This window comes from Schistocerca piceifrons, chromosome 8, assembly GCF_021461385.2.
Source record: "Schistocerca piceifrons isolate TAMUIC-IGC-003096 chromosome 8, iqSchPice1.1, whole genome shotgun sequence".
NCBI classification, from domain to species: domain Eukaryota; kingdom Metazoa; phylum Arthropoda; class Insecta; order Orthoptera; family Acrididae; genus Schistocerca; species Schistocerca piceifrons.
This window is the reverse complement of record NC_060145.1, coordinates 6,135,434-6,154,760: the sequence shown is the minus strand read 5'-3', so window position 1 is coordinate 6,154,760 and position 19,327 is coordinate 6,135,434. Positions and strand designations below refer to the sequence as shown.

The window sequence follows — 19,327 nt, the reverse complement described above, 5'->3', positions numbered from 1 at the left end:
CTCACGTGACATACTGCAAACTGCGGATGAAGGGCAATGGGGAGGTGCCACATTTTTAGATTTCTACGAGGTGTTTGACATGGTGCCCACTGTGGCCTGTTAATGAAGGTATGAGCATGTGTAATGATATCACAGATATGTGAGTAATAACTACTAGAACACAGTAAGTTGTCCTTGATGGCGAGTGTTCATCAGAGACAAGGGTATCGTCAGGAGTGCCCCAGGGAACTGTGGTAGTGCCGCTATTGTTCTCTGTATACATAAATGATTTGACAGATAGGGTGGGCAGCACTCTGCTGTTATTTGCCGATCGTGCCATGCTGTACGGTAAGGTGTCGAAGTTGAGTGGCTGTAGGAAGATACAACAAGGAAATTGTCAGTTGGTGTGATGAATGGCAGATAGCTCTAAACATGGAAAAATGTAAGTTAATGCAGATGAGTAGGGAGATCAAACTTGTTACGTTTGGATACAGTATTACTCGTGTCCTGCTTGACACAGTCATGTCTTTCAAATATGAAATGGAATGAGCATGTGAGAACTGTGGTAGATTTGGCGAATGGTTGACATCAATTTATTGGGATAATTTTAGAAAAGTGTGGTCTACCCGTGGAGGGGACGTCTATAGTACGCTGATGCAACCCATTCTTGAGTATTGCTTGAGTGCTTGGGATACATAGCAATTCACATTGAGGGAAGACATTGAAGCAGTTCAGATGTGGGCTGCTAGATTTGTTACCGGTAGGTTTGAACACCATGTAAGTGTTACGGAGGTGCTTCAGGAAGTCAAATGGGAATCCCTGGAGGGAAGGTGACACTCTTTTTCAAGAAAGACTATGGAGAAAATTTAGAGAACTGGCATTTGAAGCTGACTGCAAGTAAGGATTACAAAAATAAGATATGAGAAATTAGGATATGAAGGCATATAGATAGTTGTTTGTCCCTCACTCTATTTGCAAGTGGAACAGTGAAGGAAGTGACTAGTATGGTACAGGGTACCCTCCACCATGCACTGTAGGTGGCATGCAGAATATTTATGTAGATGTAGATGCAGTTGTGGGAACACAGGAGAGAGAATTTCCACCTATGTAATTCAGAGAACACATATGCTGGAAGGGAGTATCCAGGTGGCTTTAATAGAGAAGCAGATTTTAAGGTCATTTGTGTTGCAATGTGCAGCATGTCTGGAAATTGGATAGTCATGTTTGTGGTTTGCAAAGTTTGGTGATGTCCATTCACTTGAGTAGACACTTGGTTACCTGTTAAGGGCACATAAGACTGCTGAACACTAGCATAACTGATATAAAATATGGCTGCCTTGGCATGTGGCTCTGTCTTTTATTGGTATGAAATACCTATTACTGGACTGTGGCAGTAGATGGTGTGTGGGTGTATGGGAAAGGTTTTGCACCTTGGTCATCTCCAAGGGAATGACTGATGGGGTGCAAAATTGGGAGCAGAATTGGAGCAGGGACGGACGAGGTATTTGGGGTGGTGGCAGACTGCTACTTTTGTGGATGTGGGTAGGGTTTTGGATAGGGCATCTCTCATCACGGAGCATGTTGAGAGGTAGTTGAAGCTCTAGCGAAGGATGTAGTTGAGTTTTTCAGGGAGTACTGATCGGCAGCTGGTTTATTGGTGCCACTGGAGGAGTTGGCACAGAAGATGAGTAGATCTTCTGATGGATAAGATGGATAGAATGTTGTCTATCAGTAAAGATTCTGGAAGGATTAACAGTGTATTTTTAACAACTCTTGCTTCCCACTTCAGATGTGGTATCTGTGGGTGGTGAGGCTGTAAGGAAGAGGCTGATTAATGTGGAACTGGTGACGGCTGTCAAAGTGGGGGTACAGTTGATGGTTGGTGCAGTTGGTATGAACTGATATATTTATGGAACTATCTGCGAGGTGGAGATCTACATTTAGGAAGGTGTCTCATTGAGTTGAAAAGGAACCCCTTTCTCTCTCTCTTTTCTGCCTCTCCCTTTGTCCCCACTTTCCTCACTTCCACCCTCCTTTCTTCCCCCTCTCTCTTATATGTTTTGTGTGCTCTACACTGTCAGAAATCCTTTCATATTGTGCAGTTGTTGAGTCATCTGTCTTTCCCAGTTCTGCCTTACATTTTATCACTACCCTATTCTTGCCTCATGCGTTCTTCCCTATCCCCAAGTGACTTCTGTCAGCCTAGGCATCTGCTATCTGATAATCGGTCACTGCATCCGTGGTATTGTGCATTTAGTATTTAATGTCATCAGTGAATTCGTGAATGAAGTTAGTTCCATTTAGGGCTAATCACAAAATCTGCAGGAATCATCTGTGAATTTATTATATAAAACGAAAAAAATACAGAATTATGGATTGTGCCTTACTGCGGTGTAAGTCATGGCTGACAGAGAGAAAGCAAAGGGTTGTCATAACATGAAGGAGAGGAAAGTACTTCTCAAAGTGAGAATTACACAAGAGGTGCCACAGTCTGAGGACGAACCATGTTTTTTCTTAACTTACATGAGTTATCTATAAATGTAAATTATCATTCAGTTTTATTTGCTGATAGTAATGATAGAAAATAAAAATTCAAAGGAAACTCTTGAAAATGTCATTAACATTCTCGAGAACCTATCTGACTGGTTTCATCTAAATGGCATAAAATTAAATATTTAAAAAATACAGGTATAACATTTAAGACACAGCCATTTAAAATAAATTGTATTCAGATTATGCACAGAAGTCAGCAGCTAAACAAAGCAGAATATGTTAAATTCTTAGGAATGTAGACAAACAGAAATCTGTAATGTGTTTCTGTATCCTTTCACCCACAGCACTGATTTCTGTTATCAGATCCTTAATCTCCATATTTAGTACTGAAATATCCTGAGATAGCTGTTACTGCAACTCCTTCTTCAATACTGTGATGTTATTTGCTAAATTTTGTATCACGTTATTTTTGAGCTCTACTTTATTAGCGTCTAACAATTCTTTCATCTTAAATACATTTGTCACTGTGAGTGGGCAATCCTGATCATATACAGTTACTTATTTTTACATTAGCCCAGGTATCCTCTATCTAGGGTCCAGAATTATGTTCATAATGTTACTGTGTAACACTTTGATTGTTAGCTTACAAGCAAGCACTCTGAGCTATCAAGCACCAATTTGCAGTTAACAATACTAATCATAAACAGTCCACTATACTCACCAGATCTGTCTTTGTTATTAATATTTGTGACTTCACTGTGAGGCGATATATTGTAGGCTGTTGGCCCACAACAGCTGCAAGTTGTAGCGACATTCTGATAGGCTCCAGCTCCTCCAAGTGGATCAACAACATCCCGAACACCCCAGTTTCTCCGTAGACAACCCCACGATGCTGTAGAGGGGTGGTCAACTGGTTCCCACCATTGCCACAACTCACCACCACCAGTACCTGTAAGATACCCCTCTCTCTTCTATCCCAAGGACCTCTTCTTCTTTTCTTGTATCTTCTTCTTTGCTTTTGCTCTTCATCTTGTATTTTCACTTCTTCCTTGCCTCTTGGTTCTTCTTTATTGTCTTCTTTCTTGCTTTTACTAAATCTTGAGGTTAATTAAAGGATTGATTGCTACTCACCATATAGTGGAGATGTACAGTTGCAGACTGGCACAACAAAAAGGCTACTAAACACATAAGCTTTTGACCAGAAGGCCTTCTTCCAAAATGGACGACATGTACACACACACATTCACACAAATACAACTCACACATAAACGACCACTGGATCTGGGTGCTGCTGGACAGTGAGTGTTAAGTAGTCTTTTTGTCGTGCCTGTCTGTGACTTGACATCTCTGCTATATGGCAAGCGGCTAACTGTCCTTTTCATAATATTGTCTTGATGTTAATTCATAGGTTAAAGTTGTATTTCTGTTATTTGTCTACCCAGTATTTTCACTGTCACCACCTGTGACAGGTCGAAGTGCACCATTTCTTCGCTGTGTCTGTCTATCAACCTGACCATGTAATTCATTAATAACAATATGTTTCCAAAGACATTAGCAACTCTGATGCTATATGTTGACTGGTTTGGTATTTCAGTGCTCTTAGTAGCTAAAAAGTCCTCACACTGAGTAATAAGATTATCCTGCTAAGACCTAAACATTATGAGAATGTTGCAAAATGTTCCACCGATACTGATTGGATCAATATCACCATCGCCTCTTCCAAAGAAATACTTCGTTCTAGCTGGTTCTTGTTTAATACGACTATCGGACATTAATTTCGTAAGTGTGGTAAATAAATCTGCCCTTAATCTCAAGCAATAACATATTTTACTGTCATATAGTTGCTGTCATCCATTGCTAAGACAACCAGCGATATTAGCATATGCATCTAATCAACTACCGGTATGTAACTCATATCTCTGAGGTATTGTTATGTCACTGTCAAAAATAATGGCACCTTTCAACTTTTGAAAACTCTAGAGCACTGAAAGAGCATGTAATAGCCTTTAAAAATTGATTGTGAATGTTAATATTATCTCGAAAAACCAAAGTCACTTCACTGAAAATCATCAGTCAGAGACAGTCCACTCCCCTTTTTCTCAGCCTCACCCACTTGATGATTTGGCCTCTGTTCAGTAACATGATCTGGATGAGATTTAACGTGGTGAGCACCTAGCACAAACACTCTTGCAACAAATAACTTCTCAAAGCAGGTTTAAATTTCCGTTATTAACATCTTTGTTCAGTTTTTATTCATTTTTCATAATACATTTGTATTGTCAACGTAATAATCGAAAGTCTGGTTGCTCACATGTGTGAATGCGAATTGATTCCACCAAGAAAACCATGTAACAACTGATAACATGAATTATGATCATACAAAACTTCTCACCATTTTTTCCTATTTACAATACAGTCTAGTATCTTTTTTTAAAATAATAATCAATGGCTGCTGTCCCATTGGTGACTTCTTTCAGTTTGGCATAGCTGTTGGCTTTGTGTGTACGGTGACCAGCTTTCAGCGATGCTGTACCTTGTTGTGGCAAGTGTGCTGCTGTTGCTCTTTCGTCCTCAAACCCGTATCACAGAAGGAAGCAGCAGTGTACAGTACACACTGTTTCTAACATAAAACTATACATATCACAGATACACATGTTGTTGATATTAAGACCTGACACAGTCTAACTACTTCTCCTTTAATGTGAAACAATGGAAAATGCAGGATGGAATGTAACATTATTATGAAAAGGAAAGTTGCCACTTACCATATATGAGAGATGCTGAGTCGCAGATAGGCACAACAAAAAGACTGTCACATGTGTGCGTGAGTTGCGTTTGTGTGTGTGTCTATGTGTGGTGTGTGTGTTTTTATTTTTTTTAATTTTCTTATGGTGAAGGCCTTATGGGCCGAAAGCTTGTATTGTGACAGTCTTTTTGATGTGCCTGTCTGCCACTCAGCACCTCCACTATATGGAGAGTGGCAACTTCCCTTTTCATAATATCCTTTAATATGAATATTACATATTTATATATCCAGAGTTCTTACCACAAATTATGCATCAAACCATGTCACTGTAGGAAGGTAGTGCTGGCCAAGGATATGCTACATTCTTTCATGAATAAATGGGGCAGTACTGTACCTTCATCGATAAAGAAACACTTCAAAACAAAATTCGGCATTTATGCATTTGCTTTGATACTCTGAGTTTGTTACTGAGTCATCCATGAGCATGTGAGCCCTTACTTTGGTGCCACAGGAAGCCAGTAGATATGATCTTTGAGTTTCTTTGGATTTTGTGAGACATCTTCTAATAATATTCTACTACAGTAGTAATTTAAGGTTTAAAATATTGTCCACTTGACAGCAAAACATATTTCTTTCACCATTTCTCTCCCCATAACCAACCAGTTTGTCTTACATCTATTATGGAGTAATCTTTGAATACTTAGAAGTCTCTTCACAGTGACTGTATGATGAGAAAATAGAAGTTCATGATGAGAAAATCAAAGTGACCTGTCCTCCTTTTTTTTTTTTTTTTTTTTTTTTTTAACATGCTCCAACTGGACTGTCTCTCCTCCCAGAGGAAGGAACTATTAGTTTTGAAATATAGGATAGCGTATGTTCTTTTATATGTGTCTATCAGCTGTACTAAAATTTCATCTCCTGAAAGTAAGTAGCGACCAGCAATTCTGTCTCATACTGTTATGTTTTCTAAATGGACTTTTTTCTTCAGTTCTACCAATTAAGTCATAATGTTTCAGTATTATAAATTTTTTTTACAATTCACTTAGTCACTTTATATTAATGTTACATATTTTATCACTTTACAAGATGTGTAGTTATTTCTTTCACCTTTAATTCAGTTATATTTTATAAAATAATATTTATACTGCTGCTACTGTTTGTACATTTGTCTTAATTTTGATTTATGTTTATTTTTCTTGACTAATACTGGGCTTCGACATTTGCCTCTATAATTACCATAATTGTTAATCATGTTTAATCTTAGCTGTATATGATTTTTATGATTAGTGTTTGTTTTCACCACAATAGAATAAATGTACGTTTCTTAACAGTCGTACAACATTACTATACCATTTTTAACCCTCCAGCAGGTGCACCTATGTGTGAAGTGTGCCAAGCACAGATAAAATCATATTGTACTGTTCTATTGTTGTTTAAGAATTGCAGCCTCCTATCTGTTCCTTCATTATTACTTCAGCTAATATGGTGATAAGTTGTGTTGCCAGTGTCCAAAGAGCAGCAGTAATATAAAATAAACAGCTACCTAGGTAAGAAAAAATGTACACTCTGTGTAAGAAAATGACACAGATTTCTTGCCAGAATCAAAATCCCACAATGAGCCACTTGTCTAGGAGATAATTAGCAATCCAATAAGCAGATGGCTGGGATCTGATGCAGCTGCACTGTTTGATGCTTCAAGTAGGTCATTACCATGGTGTAACACTTGTATGGAGTGACAGAGTGATATAATGAAAGTTTATTTTATGATCATTTAATTAAACAGTAATATGGCTCAAATAATGTAAGTTTATTGTATCATTGTTTAAATAAGCTAAGATTAAGTATGTGTTGCTCGAACAAGTTTACCTAGGTAAAATAAAGGCAGCTATTCTTTCCATGTGTACGAAGTATGCTATTCGCCCACTCATGTCATAAACAATGATGTACCTGCTTGAGGGTTAATTACTTTCAACGCGAGGAATGTGTTGCTATGTTATAAACCAGATTGTGGTACATTAGGTATCAAAAATTTGATAATCTTCGACATAAGATTACTTTTGTACTTCACACAATACATAAGAGAAGAATGTTTTTGATTGTGTATTTGTGGGTGTCACACACCTTAATTTGTCATCATATAAGACATTTCAATATTTCTTTGTTGTGGCAATTACATTTTGGCCCATAGGGCACCAGAAGTACCCACAAAGCATTATGATAAACATCCAAGAAATTTAATAATGTATGGCCCTGTCCTTTAAGGATTGGTTTTGATACAAAGGTGACTGGAAAAAGATATAGTTCTCTTTAATTTCTTTGCTTTCACCAAGTAGCTCCACACCACTAGACTTGTGCACTTCTGAAGTTTAGTTTGCATTTTTCTGCCTCACTTCATTACTGGAATATTCCTGATCCCATCCCATCAATCTCTACAGTTCTGTCCCTGTTATTCTTTTGCTGTAGTAAATTCTCAGCAATTCTTCCAGCACTTGATAACTCTGTAAAAATTATTTTACCAAACTCCTGATTGTATTCTGATCTCTCTTGTCTCCTGTTTCCTGGAGTAGAACTTGAGATTAGAAGCAAGATCATATCCAGTTGTTGCACAGATAACACATTCTTATTCCCCACATCATCTTGCAAAAGATCATGATGTTCTGATGCATGGATTCTATCCATCTAATAATGTGGAATATAGTTGTTATATCTTTGGTACTGAGGGAGATCTCATTTCTGACAGGTCCTAAGTATCAGGCACAGCCAGAACTTCAGGAACATTTGAGGCTTTCACTGGAACGATGACTTAACTGACATATATTGATACTGAGATATAGAGCATCAGACATTTTAAATAAGCCTTTTATTCATTTCAAAGTCTTGTACATGGACTAAATTTCAGTCAAATATGAACTAAATATTGTGGTTTCTGAGTAAATGACATGATACTGCAATATGTAAGAATTAGTGACTGACTGGATTTCAGTGAAGTTCTTGTTCCAGAGCACACCACAACTGATTGTGTTACAGTAGTTTCAAAATAAGATATCATCTCTTCAGGTTCATTTGATTCTTCTGTTTGACTTTTTATGCCAGCTTGCTGAGTGAAATGCTTTTACTCTGATTTACAACTACCAGAGCTTTCTGGAAATTTGTGATTAGTTACCAATCATTTCCCACATGATTGAGTGTATCATACTACTTATGTGATGCTGTCATGTACTCTGGCATCATAATCACAAATCTGTCACCTGTGTCTTCCTTTCTAAATCTTTCTTTTAAATTCCGAAGTGCATCTGTAGAAGATGAGCTCCATTCTTCTTTACTACTTCTTTCTTCTGTATATTTAATGTTTATGCTGTGTAAGTAATTTGGTCTATATTTGAACATATAATCTGAAATCTAGCTTTATGCCTTAGCATCAGATATGAAAATGCCTTCCATTTTCCTTCTACCATTCTGTTCTCTTTCTTTTGCTGAATACGTAATTGACTTTCTGCCATCCTCTTTGTTCCAATCTCCCCTAAATTGACAGAAACTGAAATATATAATCTCTTCCAGCTACTGATCCAAATATTTTCCTTGTACACAGTATATCCTATACACAAATTACACCAGCCTCCAGCACCAGAGAGAATACAGCTGACATAACTATAAAAGCGATCCACTTGCACCAAAAGATTGCTCAGTACCACACCTCACTAAGCTTTAGCATATACCTTGTGCCCAAATGCAGGACTACAGACTGATAGAAACCTGTATTGTTTGCTATCACAGGAGAAGTGTTAAAACAGTCGAACATGATGTATCTGTAATAGGCTGAACCTATAATGACTGTCAATTGATTTTATGGTTACACTGAAAAGAAATGTGAAAAATGCTATGAAAACCATGTTATGTGACCATGTTCTTCCAGTGGTGTAGTTGTTATCACCAGCAAGGGATTAAACCTTAGGAAATAATGCCTCACTCACAGAGTTGGAAATTTCTAAAATTACAATAATGAACATTACAGAAATTGTAGGCTGTGTTGCAGAAATGAGCAAAAGGACCTTTTTATCACTTCTTGCAGGCATTTGAATGAAGAAGAGTTGCTTTGTAAGGAATGCCATTACTCACCAAGGGAATTAATACAGCTTTGGTTAGCAATATTGGGTCATCAAAGCAGGTGGATATTATTACTTTTTTTTATCCAACTCCTTTGTGCGAGATGTTATATTTGTGTTACAGTTTAATACCTTAGAGGTAGGTGTACTTGTTATGGAATCAGTGTTACTATTATGTAACGTATATTTAAAATTGTGTACTAATGTCCAAAGTAAGCTATATCCCATATCATATATTTGATGAATGGACACTTAAGAAATAAAATAGAATAAATTAAATACTACCCCTACTTTACTGCTTTGTACGTTCTGTTGTGAGTTCTAATTTCAACCTTATTTCTTCTAGTTGACTGCAACAGTAACAGTTATGGATGAGGAAAGGAATCTTCCAAAAGATTTTGAGATCAAAGTGAAGTTGGTTGATGAAGTTGACTTGACATGCTTGAATAGTTACATGAGAGAAGAAACAAATCTTGTTTTGCCACAAAAAGCTATTCAAATGCTGGATATTGTAATACGCAATGCTCCTGCACAAAGGTAATTCCACTAAATAACAAAAATTTGTAATAAATAGTGTAATTGTTCTTCCTATTCAATCTAAATAGAAGAGAGAAAATACCGGTAGTGAATTGTGCAGTATTTTACTTGAACATCATTATCATCAGCCATTTGACAACCACTGCTGGACTTCTCTGTGCCTTGTGGATGTGCAGGTGAATGCTTTTGTACTGCTACAGTGGATTTTATGAAGTCACTAGCTGGGGTACACAGCTTTGCTCTGGGAGTTGATATGAGATTGTGTGATAGTTGAAATAAAAGGATAAACTTTAAAGTGTAAGAGGTAAAAAAATTATATTGAAAACACATTCTAACTATTTACAATACTTTAAAGTGTAAGAAGTAAATTTTCTTATTGAAAACATATTCTGACTATTTCCAGTACTTGTCTATAAACAACAGTTTTCATTTTGTTTTATGGGGTATATATGTAGAAATTTTTCGAATTTCCCACTCAAGAGCAAGCTACATATTGTTGATTGTGAGAGAAGTAGGAGTCTTTGAGGTTAGTGCCACAATATTTTAAAGTTTGTCCTTGTGCATTGTTAATTGTAAAACTGTAGGCTAACTTAATTGGAAATTGCAGTTAGTAGAGATCAGTGGTATTCTGGGGATGTATAGTGTGTGTCCTTTGTGCTTTCAAGTCATAAGTTCGGCTCCGATGATGTTATTCGATAGCTGTTTGAAAATCATCCTTGTTCCATTACGTAGTTTTGGTGAGTTTAGATTTCTGAGTACTATGATCAAAAATCCAGTTTTAAGTCAAAGCGGTATGGCATTCCTTGTACTTCCAGAGAGTTTAGAAATTCTGTAGGGAAGTTCACACTTTTTCAACGTGTACCATGGTGTTGATCAATTTGTGAGGTCTCTCTTCACAGGAAATTTTCTTCTGAATATTAAAGCTGATATTCATGACAATATTATTTTTAGCTGCCAAAATTGCTCTTTCAAATAGCCAGTGTGGATTGGCCTAGTTGTGAACAGTGTTTTGATAAATTTGGCTGATGAGTTCATTTTCAGCAGGGTGCTGTGTTGCAAAAATCACTCTTAAGTTTAATGAGGCTAGCCGTCTGGTCAGTGGGTTATGTATTTGTAAAGGTTTTTGAACAAAATGTGCTGTTGTTTTGTATTTTGATAGTTCAACTCTCATAGTTTTTGTTAGTCGCAGTTTTTGTATGTGTGGCCAGTGATGTGATTTTTAAGCGTGCATTGATTTCATCAGCTGGTGTTGCCTTTGGGACAATTGTAAGTGTTTGTTGAAAATCTCCTGATAGTGTGAGTAGAGCTCTTCCCATTACTTTTCAGAGTTTCATCACAAGTCTTCTAATGTTCTGTCCATGGCTTCAAGTGATAATATATATATATTTTTTTATTTATTTATTTTTTTTTATTTTTTTTTTATTTTTATTTATTTATTTATTTATTTATTTTTGCCATTGTGCGTTTGTCCCAGAAGATAATTTTAGCTTGCCTTAGGAGTTCACCCCATCTAGATGGTCTTGAGATTTTACATACCAGGAATTGTTTTTTGGCTATATTCGACAGTAGTTGGAAGGCGGAATGGGCATAAGTGTGGCTGCAATGCCAGATGATGCCAGTGCAAGTGCGATGTGCTGTTTAGTACATATTTCCACCAGAAATAGATTTGTTAGAAATGTTTTCCTGGTGCTGCCTGTTGTGTCCAAGTAAACAAATTCATCAGTGTTGTTGTTCATCCGATTGGTGATAATGTTGTAAATTTCCTTTTGATTGTCCTTGAGGAATGGTTTGGCATGAGCAATGTATTGAAGTGGTTTGTTGATGTTTTAGCGTTTTTCCTTTGTAATTTTGAAGTTTAACACATTGATAGCATTTTTTCATGGTGCTTGCATCCCAAGTTGCACTAAAGTCTGGCTGGTATTGCTAAACATTTAGCTTCTAGGCAAATAAGTATTTCATTGAAGATGTTGTCATGGAATTTGATGGTCAGTTCAGAATGAGCCTGTCAGATTTGGTACATATGTTATTGGTCATACTCTCTTTGAAGGAGTCCGATAGCTGTTTTGGATTCAATGGGTTATATGTTGTTAGAATTATGGAGAGTAAGTCTCTCATTTGTTGAGCTGAGGCTGTGAGTGAGGGTTCTTGTAGTGTTAATTCCCAGTGGTTGTCCTTTTCCAGTAGTCCTAAGGATTAGTGTGCTGCTCTCTACATCTGCCATAGGTAACCATCGACAGTCTTGAGATCTATGAAACCTTTTGCTCCTCATATTTCGTGTAGCATCATACAAAGATAGAAACATTCGGTGTTGTTCAGATGTATGGTGTATACACAGCCAAGTGCACCAGTTTTCATGATTCCTGGATGATCTTCTGCTGCAGTTTCTTGTTTTCATCATTGACCGATTTTTCTTGTTGCGTTCCACGTGTAACAGGTAGGGACGTCGAGATATAGTAATTTTTTCACGAATGAATCCGTTTGGCACAGTTGGTAAAAAGCTGCTTGTGTTGTGCTCTGTGGTGGTTCACATGCAGTTTTTCTGGTGGTGCCTTTTGTGAAGTTAATTTTCTGTCTGTTCTCCAAATGAACTGCTAGATGTTGCACAGCTGGTTCACATACATGTATGGGAAAACCAAAAGTCCGCCACGCTGCTTCATTACTGTTGATGTATCTTCCCATTTACACATGAGGATCTCATCATATCTGTTTTGTTGTACGCTGCCTTTGTTGTATTGCTGCCATGTCACCGCCTTTGTTCACAAACATACAGACATATTTGATGGATTTCACTGAATTGCAGTATTCTACATTTATGTGTGCTTGAAACACTTTGGAGAGTAGTGTGTTACATGGTGCTACCCATTGATTATCCATGTCCAGTTTGTCACTGCCTCGTATTTGTATTTTTCCTGTGAAGTCACAATTTTTGGGTGATTGTCTTCTGTATTTGGGATAGCCATCAACTCTGGTTTGTGTGTCATCCAAGTATTGTTCTGGGTATTTTTTTGGACATTTTCCATCACTCATCGTGGTGAATTGGGGTTTAATGGCCTGCATGGTCCGTAAATCGTGTGTTTCATTACTATGTTGTACAGCTCTAGATCTTCTTGTAGACTGGGAAATTACCTTATGGTTCCAAAGACGTTGTTTTTTGTGATGACTTCAATAATCTCATTTGTTTTGATAAGGAAACGTTGGGTATTATGTCATGTCACTGCATGGGGACTTGTCTGTATCTTAGTTGTTCTTTGATTTCTGGCCATGACGAGTTGCATGTGAATGTTATGAAGAGGTCAGGTCATCCATATTTTCTTATGCAGGTCATAGCATCTTTAGTGTATTCGTGCATGTCTTGCACTTCCTTTGTACAATGAGGATAAGTTTACCATTGTTCCGATGTTGTCAATGTTTCTGTCATTTACCATGGCTTCTTGAAGGAGGATGTATTCTTCTGTGCATGGTTTCTTCTGATTCTGTCTTATGTAAAACATTCTTCGTGCTCCTATTTTTGCATAAGTATATACCAGTAATCGTTGGAGTAAACAGCGAATGTCGAGAATGTGGTCATATGTTTCATTGTCCCAGATCATTAAGCGGTAAGCACAGAACTTCTTGGAAGTGACTTTTTGTTTGCTTCTACACCTGTCTCAGTTTGGATTTGTTTCACATTAAAATGATATCTGTCCTCTCTGTGCAGAAATGTTAAGGGATATTGAAGGGCATCATGTGAACAGTGTGTCTCTGGAATGGGATATTTGACTATGTTCTTGAAACTGTCTTAAATGATTAATTACGTCATTTTATGCTCTTTTTGAATTTTCTCTTGAATTTCAGTATTCCTTTATGAAAACTGGAATTAATTTCAAACAATTTGAAAGTCCGCTAAAACATTCCATTCGAGTTACGTGATGCCTGTGACGTCACTGGCTAGCTCGCTGCTCCTACTGTCACAATTCTGATTTACAGTGATTTTTTGTTCATCTATAAAAGCCCTTGAAAAGTTGTTTTTGTGTTTTTCAGAGAATGAGAAGATGTGTAAAATGTGGTTGCACTGTACTGGCAAATTGCCACCACATCAATACAGAAGTTAACATTAACTTACCTCCAAGATATGCTTTCCCACTGGTACATCGAAGGCTAGCATCATTCAGAAAAAATTAAACTCCTAGTGAAAATTGTTGTTTTACCCAGCTACACCTCAATTATTCGGTAGCTCAGTTCTTGGAGCGGTAGACTGTCGAATTTAATAAGATGATGCCCATAGATCACTGATTTGAATCTAACCCAAAAAAACCTTTTAAATTATTTGTAAAATGACTCGACAGTCCTCTCATATGAAAACCAAATCAACATTACAAAACTTCACCACACCGATCAGAAACAGAATATTATTGTGTTTTCCTTGCTGTTTATGTGCACTTCCATTTGCAACCACTGTTCACACACATCACATTCAAAAAGATATTTTCTAGTTAATGTGATCACACACCTTTTACTTTATTAGAAACAACGTTTTTATCTTTGTACTGTCCAGCTAGGGTCCTTATTGTTGAAACTTTTGTAGTTCCACCATCTTACATATAGGTGAAGTGTGTGCTTCAGACGCTGACATTAGTTTACATTCACAAATGTCACAGCTCTTATGTTTGTGTCACCTGCATGTTGTACTCACTTTATATCTCTCCGCATAAACTTGTTGCCCTACACCTTAAGGTACTGTGAGTGTATGGTGATATCTTCACTACTAGCAATGCTTTCCAAAAAAGTGAATTGTTTGTTCACAAAGTAAACGCATTTATCATCTTTTGTCCATTTTTCAAACTAAAACTAATATGAAGCTATATACTGTACATCACAAATCAAAACAATTGCTACAATCAGGTCTTGCTAACACTATTTTCATATTTCATGTAAAACTTTTAAAAATATATGACTTTTCCAGGATTCCAACATGTGACCTCCTTATGTGCAGTCAGAAATGCTATCTGTTGTGCCACTGAATACCAGCCGAGTGCATTATCTCTTCCAAGTGTATACAGAGAAAATCAGCACTAAGTTTAGCCAAGAATAATTTTATTGTGCTTTGGGTCGTAGCTGGTGACTGATAGTTGACAATCTAGCTGTAATACACAGATCCATTTGCAAAATTTCTACAGTTCATTAGTTGTGAGCAAGTTTAATGATGTTGCAGGGAGTAGGGAAAAGAATGTCCGTCATTGCACATATCACCACTCTAAATGGATGGAGCATAAACGCATCAACTTTCGCAAGGCTTCCACTATCAGTGTACACAAAATTCCTTTCTATTGTTACTTAAAAGTTGTAATAGCATTTTCTATTACTGAATAGCTAAACTGTTTGCAGAAGAAGTACATAAAAACCTCATAACTTTGGGCAATGCTCCTATAATACACGTACATACTTCTAGACTGTGATGTCACCACAGCATCAGCCAATAACAGCATTTTCAATCATGTGGCCAAATGTTGACATCTAATAATTTTTAAGCTTTAATTACATAAAAATAACAGATTTTGTGAGAATATTGACCGTAAATGCCGTTTAAAATATTGTAATCAATCAGAATGATGACAATCCGAACCATATTTTTAACACAGGAAAATAGCCTATGCCTTGTTGTCCTCCTCTTCTTTGTTGTACTATTTTGTCACGGCTTGTGATTTTTGTTGTCCACAATTATAATGTCTACTTTGAGTCATCAGAAATTGTTTGGTCTAGTGCTGTTTTAAATATGTGAAAGAGTTGATTGTATTTGTGTAAGATCCTCTGTATGTCTTGGACTACTTCTTGTCTCAATCCACAGCTATTTGTTCATAGTTGATTAGCTTCTGTTTCTTCATTTCTGATGAAATATACTTGCAGATGGAAACCATAATCAATTTCTTCTCTGTTAGTATTGATTGAAGTGACACCAAAAGAAGTCATTTGGAAGTAGGCATTGTACACTTTTATATTTTGAAGACAGTGTTTTGATTCTGGAGTTTCCTCAGTCGTGTAATGTAAAAATTCCTGCAGAGATGCTTCCAGTGGTGGTAATTGAATTTTTCCATTCATGGAACAGAATCCACATGTTTCTTTACTGAATATTTTTGCATTGCAAAATTTGCAGATGTTATCCATTTTTCCAATTATGACATGTTTGTTTTTGTTGTGTTGTTGCATCAGATCATAGTGGAATGCTTCATTTGTTAGGTTGTACCGTTGATTTGTCCTCATCCACAATCCTTGTAGGGTGATATTTTCAAGACTGGCTCGAGTTTACAGTCTTTAACTCTAAGATTGTATCTAAGTTCTTGATTCTTCAATTCATTCACTTTGTTGTTCTTCAGTTTCCTGCTTCTTACGGTGCTCATTGTTGTTCTTTGGTAACTTAAACTGTTCTTTGGGAACTTAAACGTGCTTTGCGCTCTTCGTCTGTTTTGTTTTGTCACTGTTCTCTTTGTTTTCGCCTGTTGTGGTTCAGAACTGGCAAGATCTCCTCTTCTTTTATGTTTGGGCATTGTCTAAAATATAAATCAAATCAACGTTTTAGTACCAAATACATGAAGCACACTTCACACACTTTACACACTTTATTTTCGATTTATATTCAGTCATCGTATTATTTTCACTACTCTCACTTCCCTGTTTGGTTTTATTCACTCACTGCACTAGTTTTCATTTCCTCCCTTCATTGCTGATAAGAAACTGACATTTGAACCCACGACAGGTTTTGCTTAATGTACCCCTACCAACGGGTAGCGCCACCAGTCGCAAATAATCAGGAAGTACGAAAAAGGTTTCAAATGGTCCACAGTGCTCCACAACATTCCACAACATTCGAGAGTGTTCTGGAATGTTTCACAGTGATTTGGGATGTTCTGCAATATTCTTGAACATTCTGGAATCTTCTTGAATGTTCCTAACTATTTCCAAACATTCCAGAACATCCTGGATCATTGTGGAACATTCCAGAACATTCTGAAATGTTGTGAAATGCTCTCGAATACTCTCGTATGTTCTGAAATGTTTTAGAAATTTCTAGAGGACAAAACTTCCCAGCCCTTGTATTTTCAAAAGCACACCCTTCAGACAAAGCTGGGAACCCTCTTCTTGGATGGGAGTAGAGGGCTATCACACCATATAAACTCCCTTGATTGTACTGGGACTCATTTTTGGACCCTTAATTTTATAATATATATATTGTTTACCCATCTTTCACTAAGTTGTCATCTCAGTATTTCTTCTTTGATTGTAGAAAAAAATTCTTTTTTTTACTGCATGACTGGTTTTGGTTGTTCAGATGAACCCATTTTCTAGAAGAATATGGAACTTGTAGAAATACAGCAAGTTTCGCAGATATATTCCATCCCGTTATTCATGGCTTTCTTTAAAGGGGCTCTGCAGTTTTGTGGTTGTGTTCACTTGTTAGTAAAGATGTCCTTATCTTTTAATCAGTCCATGTTGCATCCATGACAGCAGCCTTTTGTGTTCAAATTTCTGCCCATTCATGCTAGAGAATGTAACTTACAATTGACCTATGCTCTGCCACTGAGGACTTGTCTGTCTGCCATAGTCAAACGTTTGTTGTAAGTTTCGGATGGTGCTGTGAGATGCATTGCTCTGTCTGTCTGATGTACTGCATCCCACATTTGCACTCAACACTCTAAATGTCTGGTTCCTGCTGTCCTAGCCAGACTTTACTTGAGCCAAGCATGTTCTTAATTTTCTGCATTGTGTGGAAAACAGTCTGCATTTGATGTTTCTCCATCATTCTTGCGATCTTGGCATACACTGCATGTATTTTACTATTTCATTAAACCAAATGTTTAGCTTTTCATTAGTGGAGCATGCAGTTTAAAATTTCCAACAGGGCAAATTCCTTTTAATGCTAGAGCATGCCAGAACGTTTAATTTAATCACAATGTGCCCATTGTTCCTGTGAAGTTATTGGGCACATCACTTCTAATTTGCTTTGCAATAACACAATGTAAGCTGTTTATGGTTTTAATGTGTACACTGAAAGATTTTCCAGGTCAGAACTCCTATACTCCTATTATGTAAATTATTTATAAAGTCGCATATCATTATGTACAATGTTTGGTTGCATTCAGTATGTCAATTTCGGATTCCACTAAAAAGTGGGTTGGCTGTGGAATAAAATAAAGTATTTTTTAATAACTGGAAAAATTATTCGTCAATTCAATACAAAAGTTCTGAGCAATAATACTCCACAAACATAGAGAATCTAGTAAACACCTCTTTGGTTCATCTGCAATCTTAGATTCATGTCACACCCAGCTCTACTATCTGTTTATGATTAACTTGTTTATTGATAAAATCTTCTTGGGTGATCAGCCGAGTGGTGGTGTTGTCTTCCCGCAACGTTTCAGTGAGTTTTGTACCCATCATTTTCAGGTGAAATGTCTGGATGTTGTATTCTGCATATCTATATAGCCACTGTACTGCTGACATCTTCTATGGGTGGGCCAATCAAGTGCTTCCGGAAGAGGTTGCCACGCTGGTGGTGGAGCAACGTGGCGTGGCTGGGGGTGGTGGAACATGGTGTGTGTGTGCCTGGTGCAAGCAATGAGTTCTGATGCCTGTCCATTCTGTCCACTGCTTCTTTGCCTTCAGAATGGAATGTTGCTGTCACATTTTCATAATTGTGGAGTCCCACAGTGTGCTGAGCTGAAATCCTCCTCCATGGTTTATTAGCTTGTTGTGCAGGCTACCTCTTTGACATTAGAGTCCCAGAACACATTGGTGCTGCATAGCTTCTGTGTTTGTTCAAAACCAAAGTTGTGTTCCTCATTGATACTATGCTCTGCTGCTGTGGACTTGTGTGTCTGCCATAGTCTACTGTTTCTGTGTCTTTCTTAATGTTTCTGTAAGTTGACATTGCCAGGTCTGTCCGATGTGCAGCATCCCACATTTTGAACCGATATTTGCACTCGATACTCTAAATGCCCAGTGTTTGCTGTCCTAGACAGTCTTTAATTGAGCCACGCATACTCTTAATTTTTTGCATTGTGCAGAAAACAGTCTTCATTTGATTTTTTCCCCACTATTCTCGTGATCTTGGCTTTCAGCGGCCCTGCATACAGCAGGAACACCACAACTTTGGGTTGTAGTTCTTCTTCTGGTTCGTCCTCCCTCCTCTTATCTGTCTATAAGGTGCATTGTATTTGTGTGTTGTTGTAACCATTTCTGCTTAAAGTTTGCTGCAGGTGCTACAACTCATTCAGTGAGCTCTTCCTCTCACAGGTAGACGTGGCTCTAAGTATTAAGGTGGTTAGCACCGAGTTGCATTGTACTGGATGGTGGCAACTCTGAGCATTAAGGTGGAGGTCCATGTGTATCTTCTTCCTGCAGACTGGGTGTCCCAAAGTACTGTCCAGACTTTTCGTGATCAAAATGCCCAAGAAGAATAGGGTTCGCGTCTTTATGGTGAACTTGATGCTGTTGT

General features: G+C 37.4%; 1 protein-coding gene across 2 annotated transcripts in view; it reads left to right on the top strand.

Moving 5' to 3' along the window:
- Positions 1–19,327, top strand: part of LOC124712545 (protein argonaute-2-like) — a 303,522-nt gene that overhangs the window by 62,693 nt on the left and 221,502 nt on the right. For both annotated transcript variants that reach the window (XM_047242853.1, XM_047242854.1), the window contains exon 6: positions 9,668–9,858. In XM_047242853.1, coding sequence (XP_047098809.1) covers positions 9,668–9,858 — 191 coding nt within the window. The remainder of the gene's footprint in view (positions 1–9,667; positions 9,859–19,327) is intronic.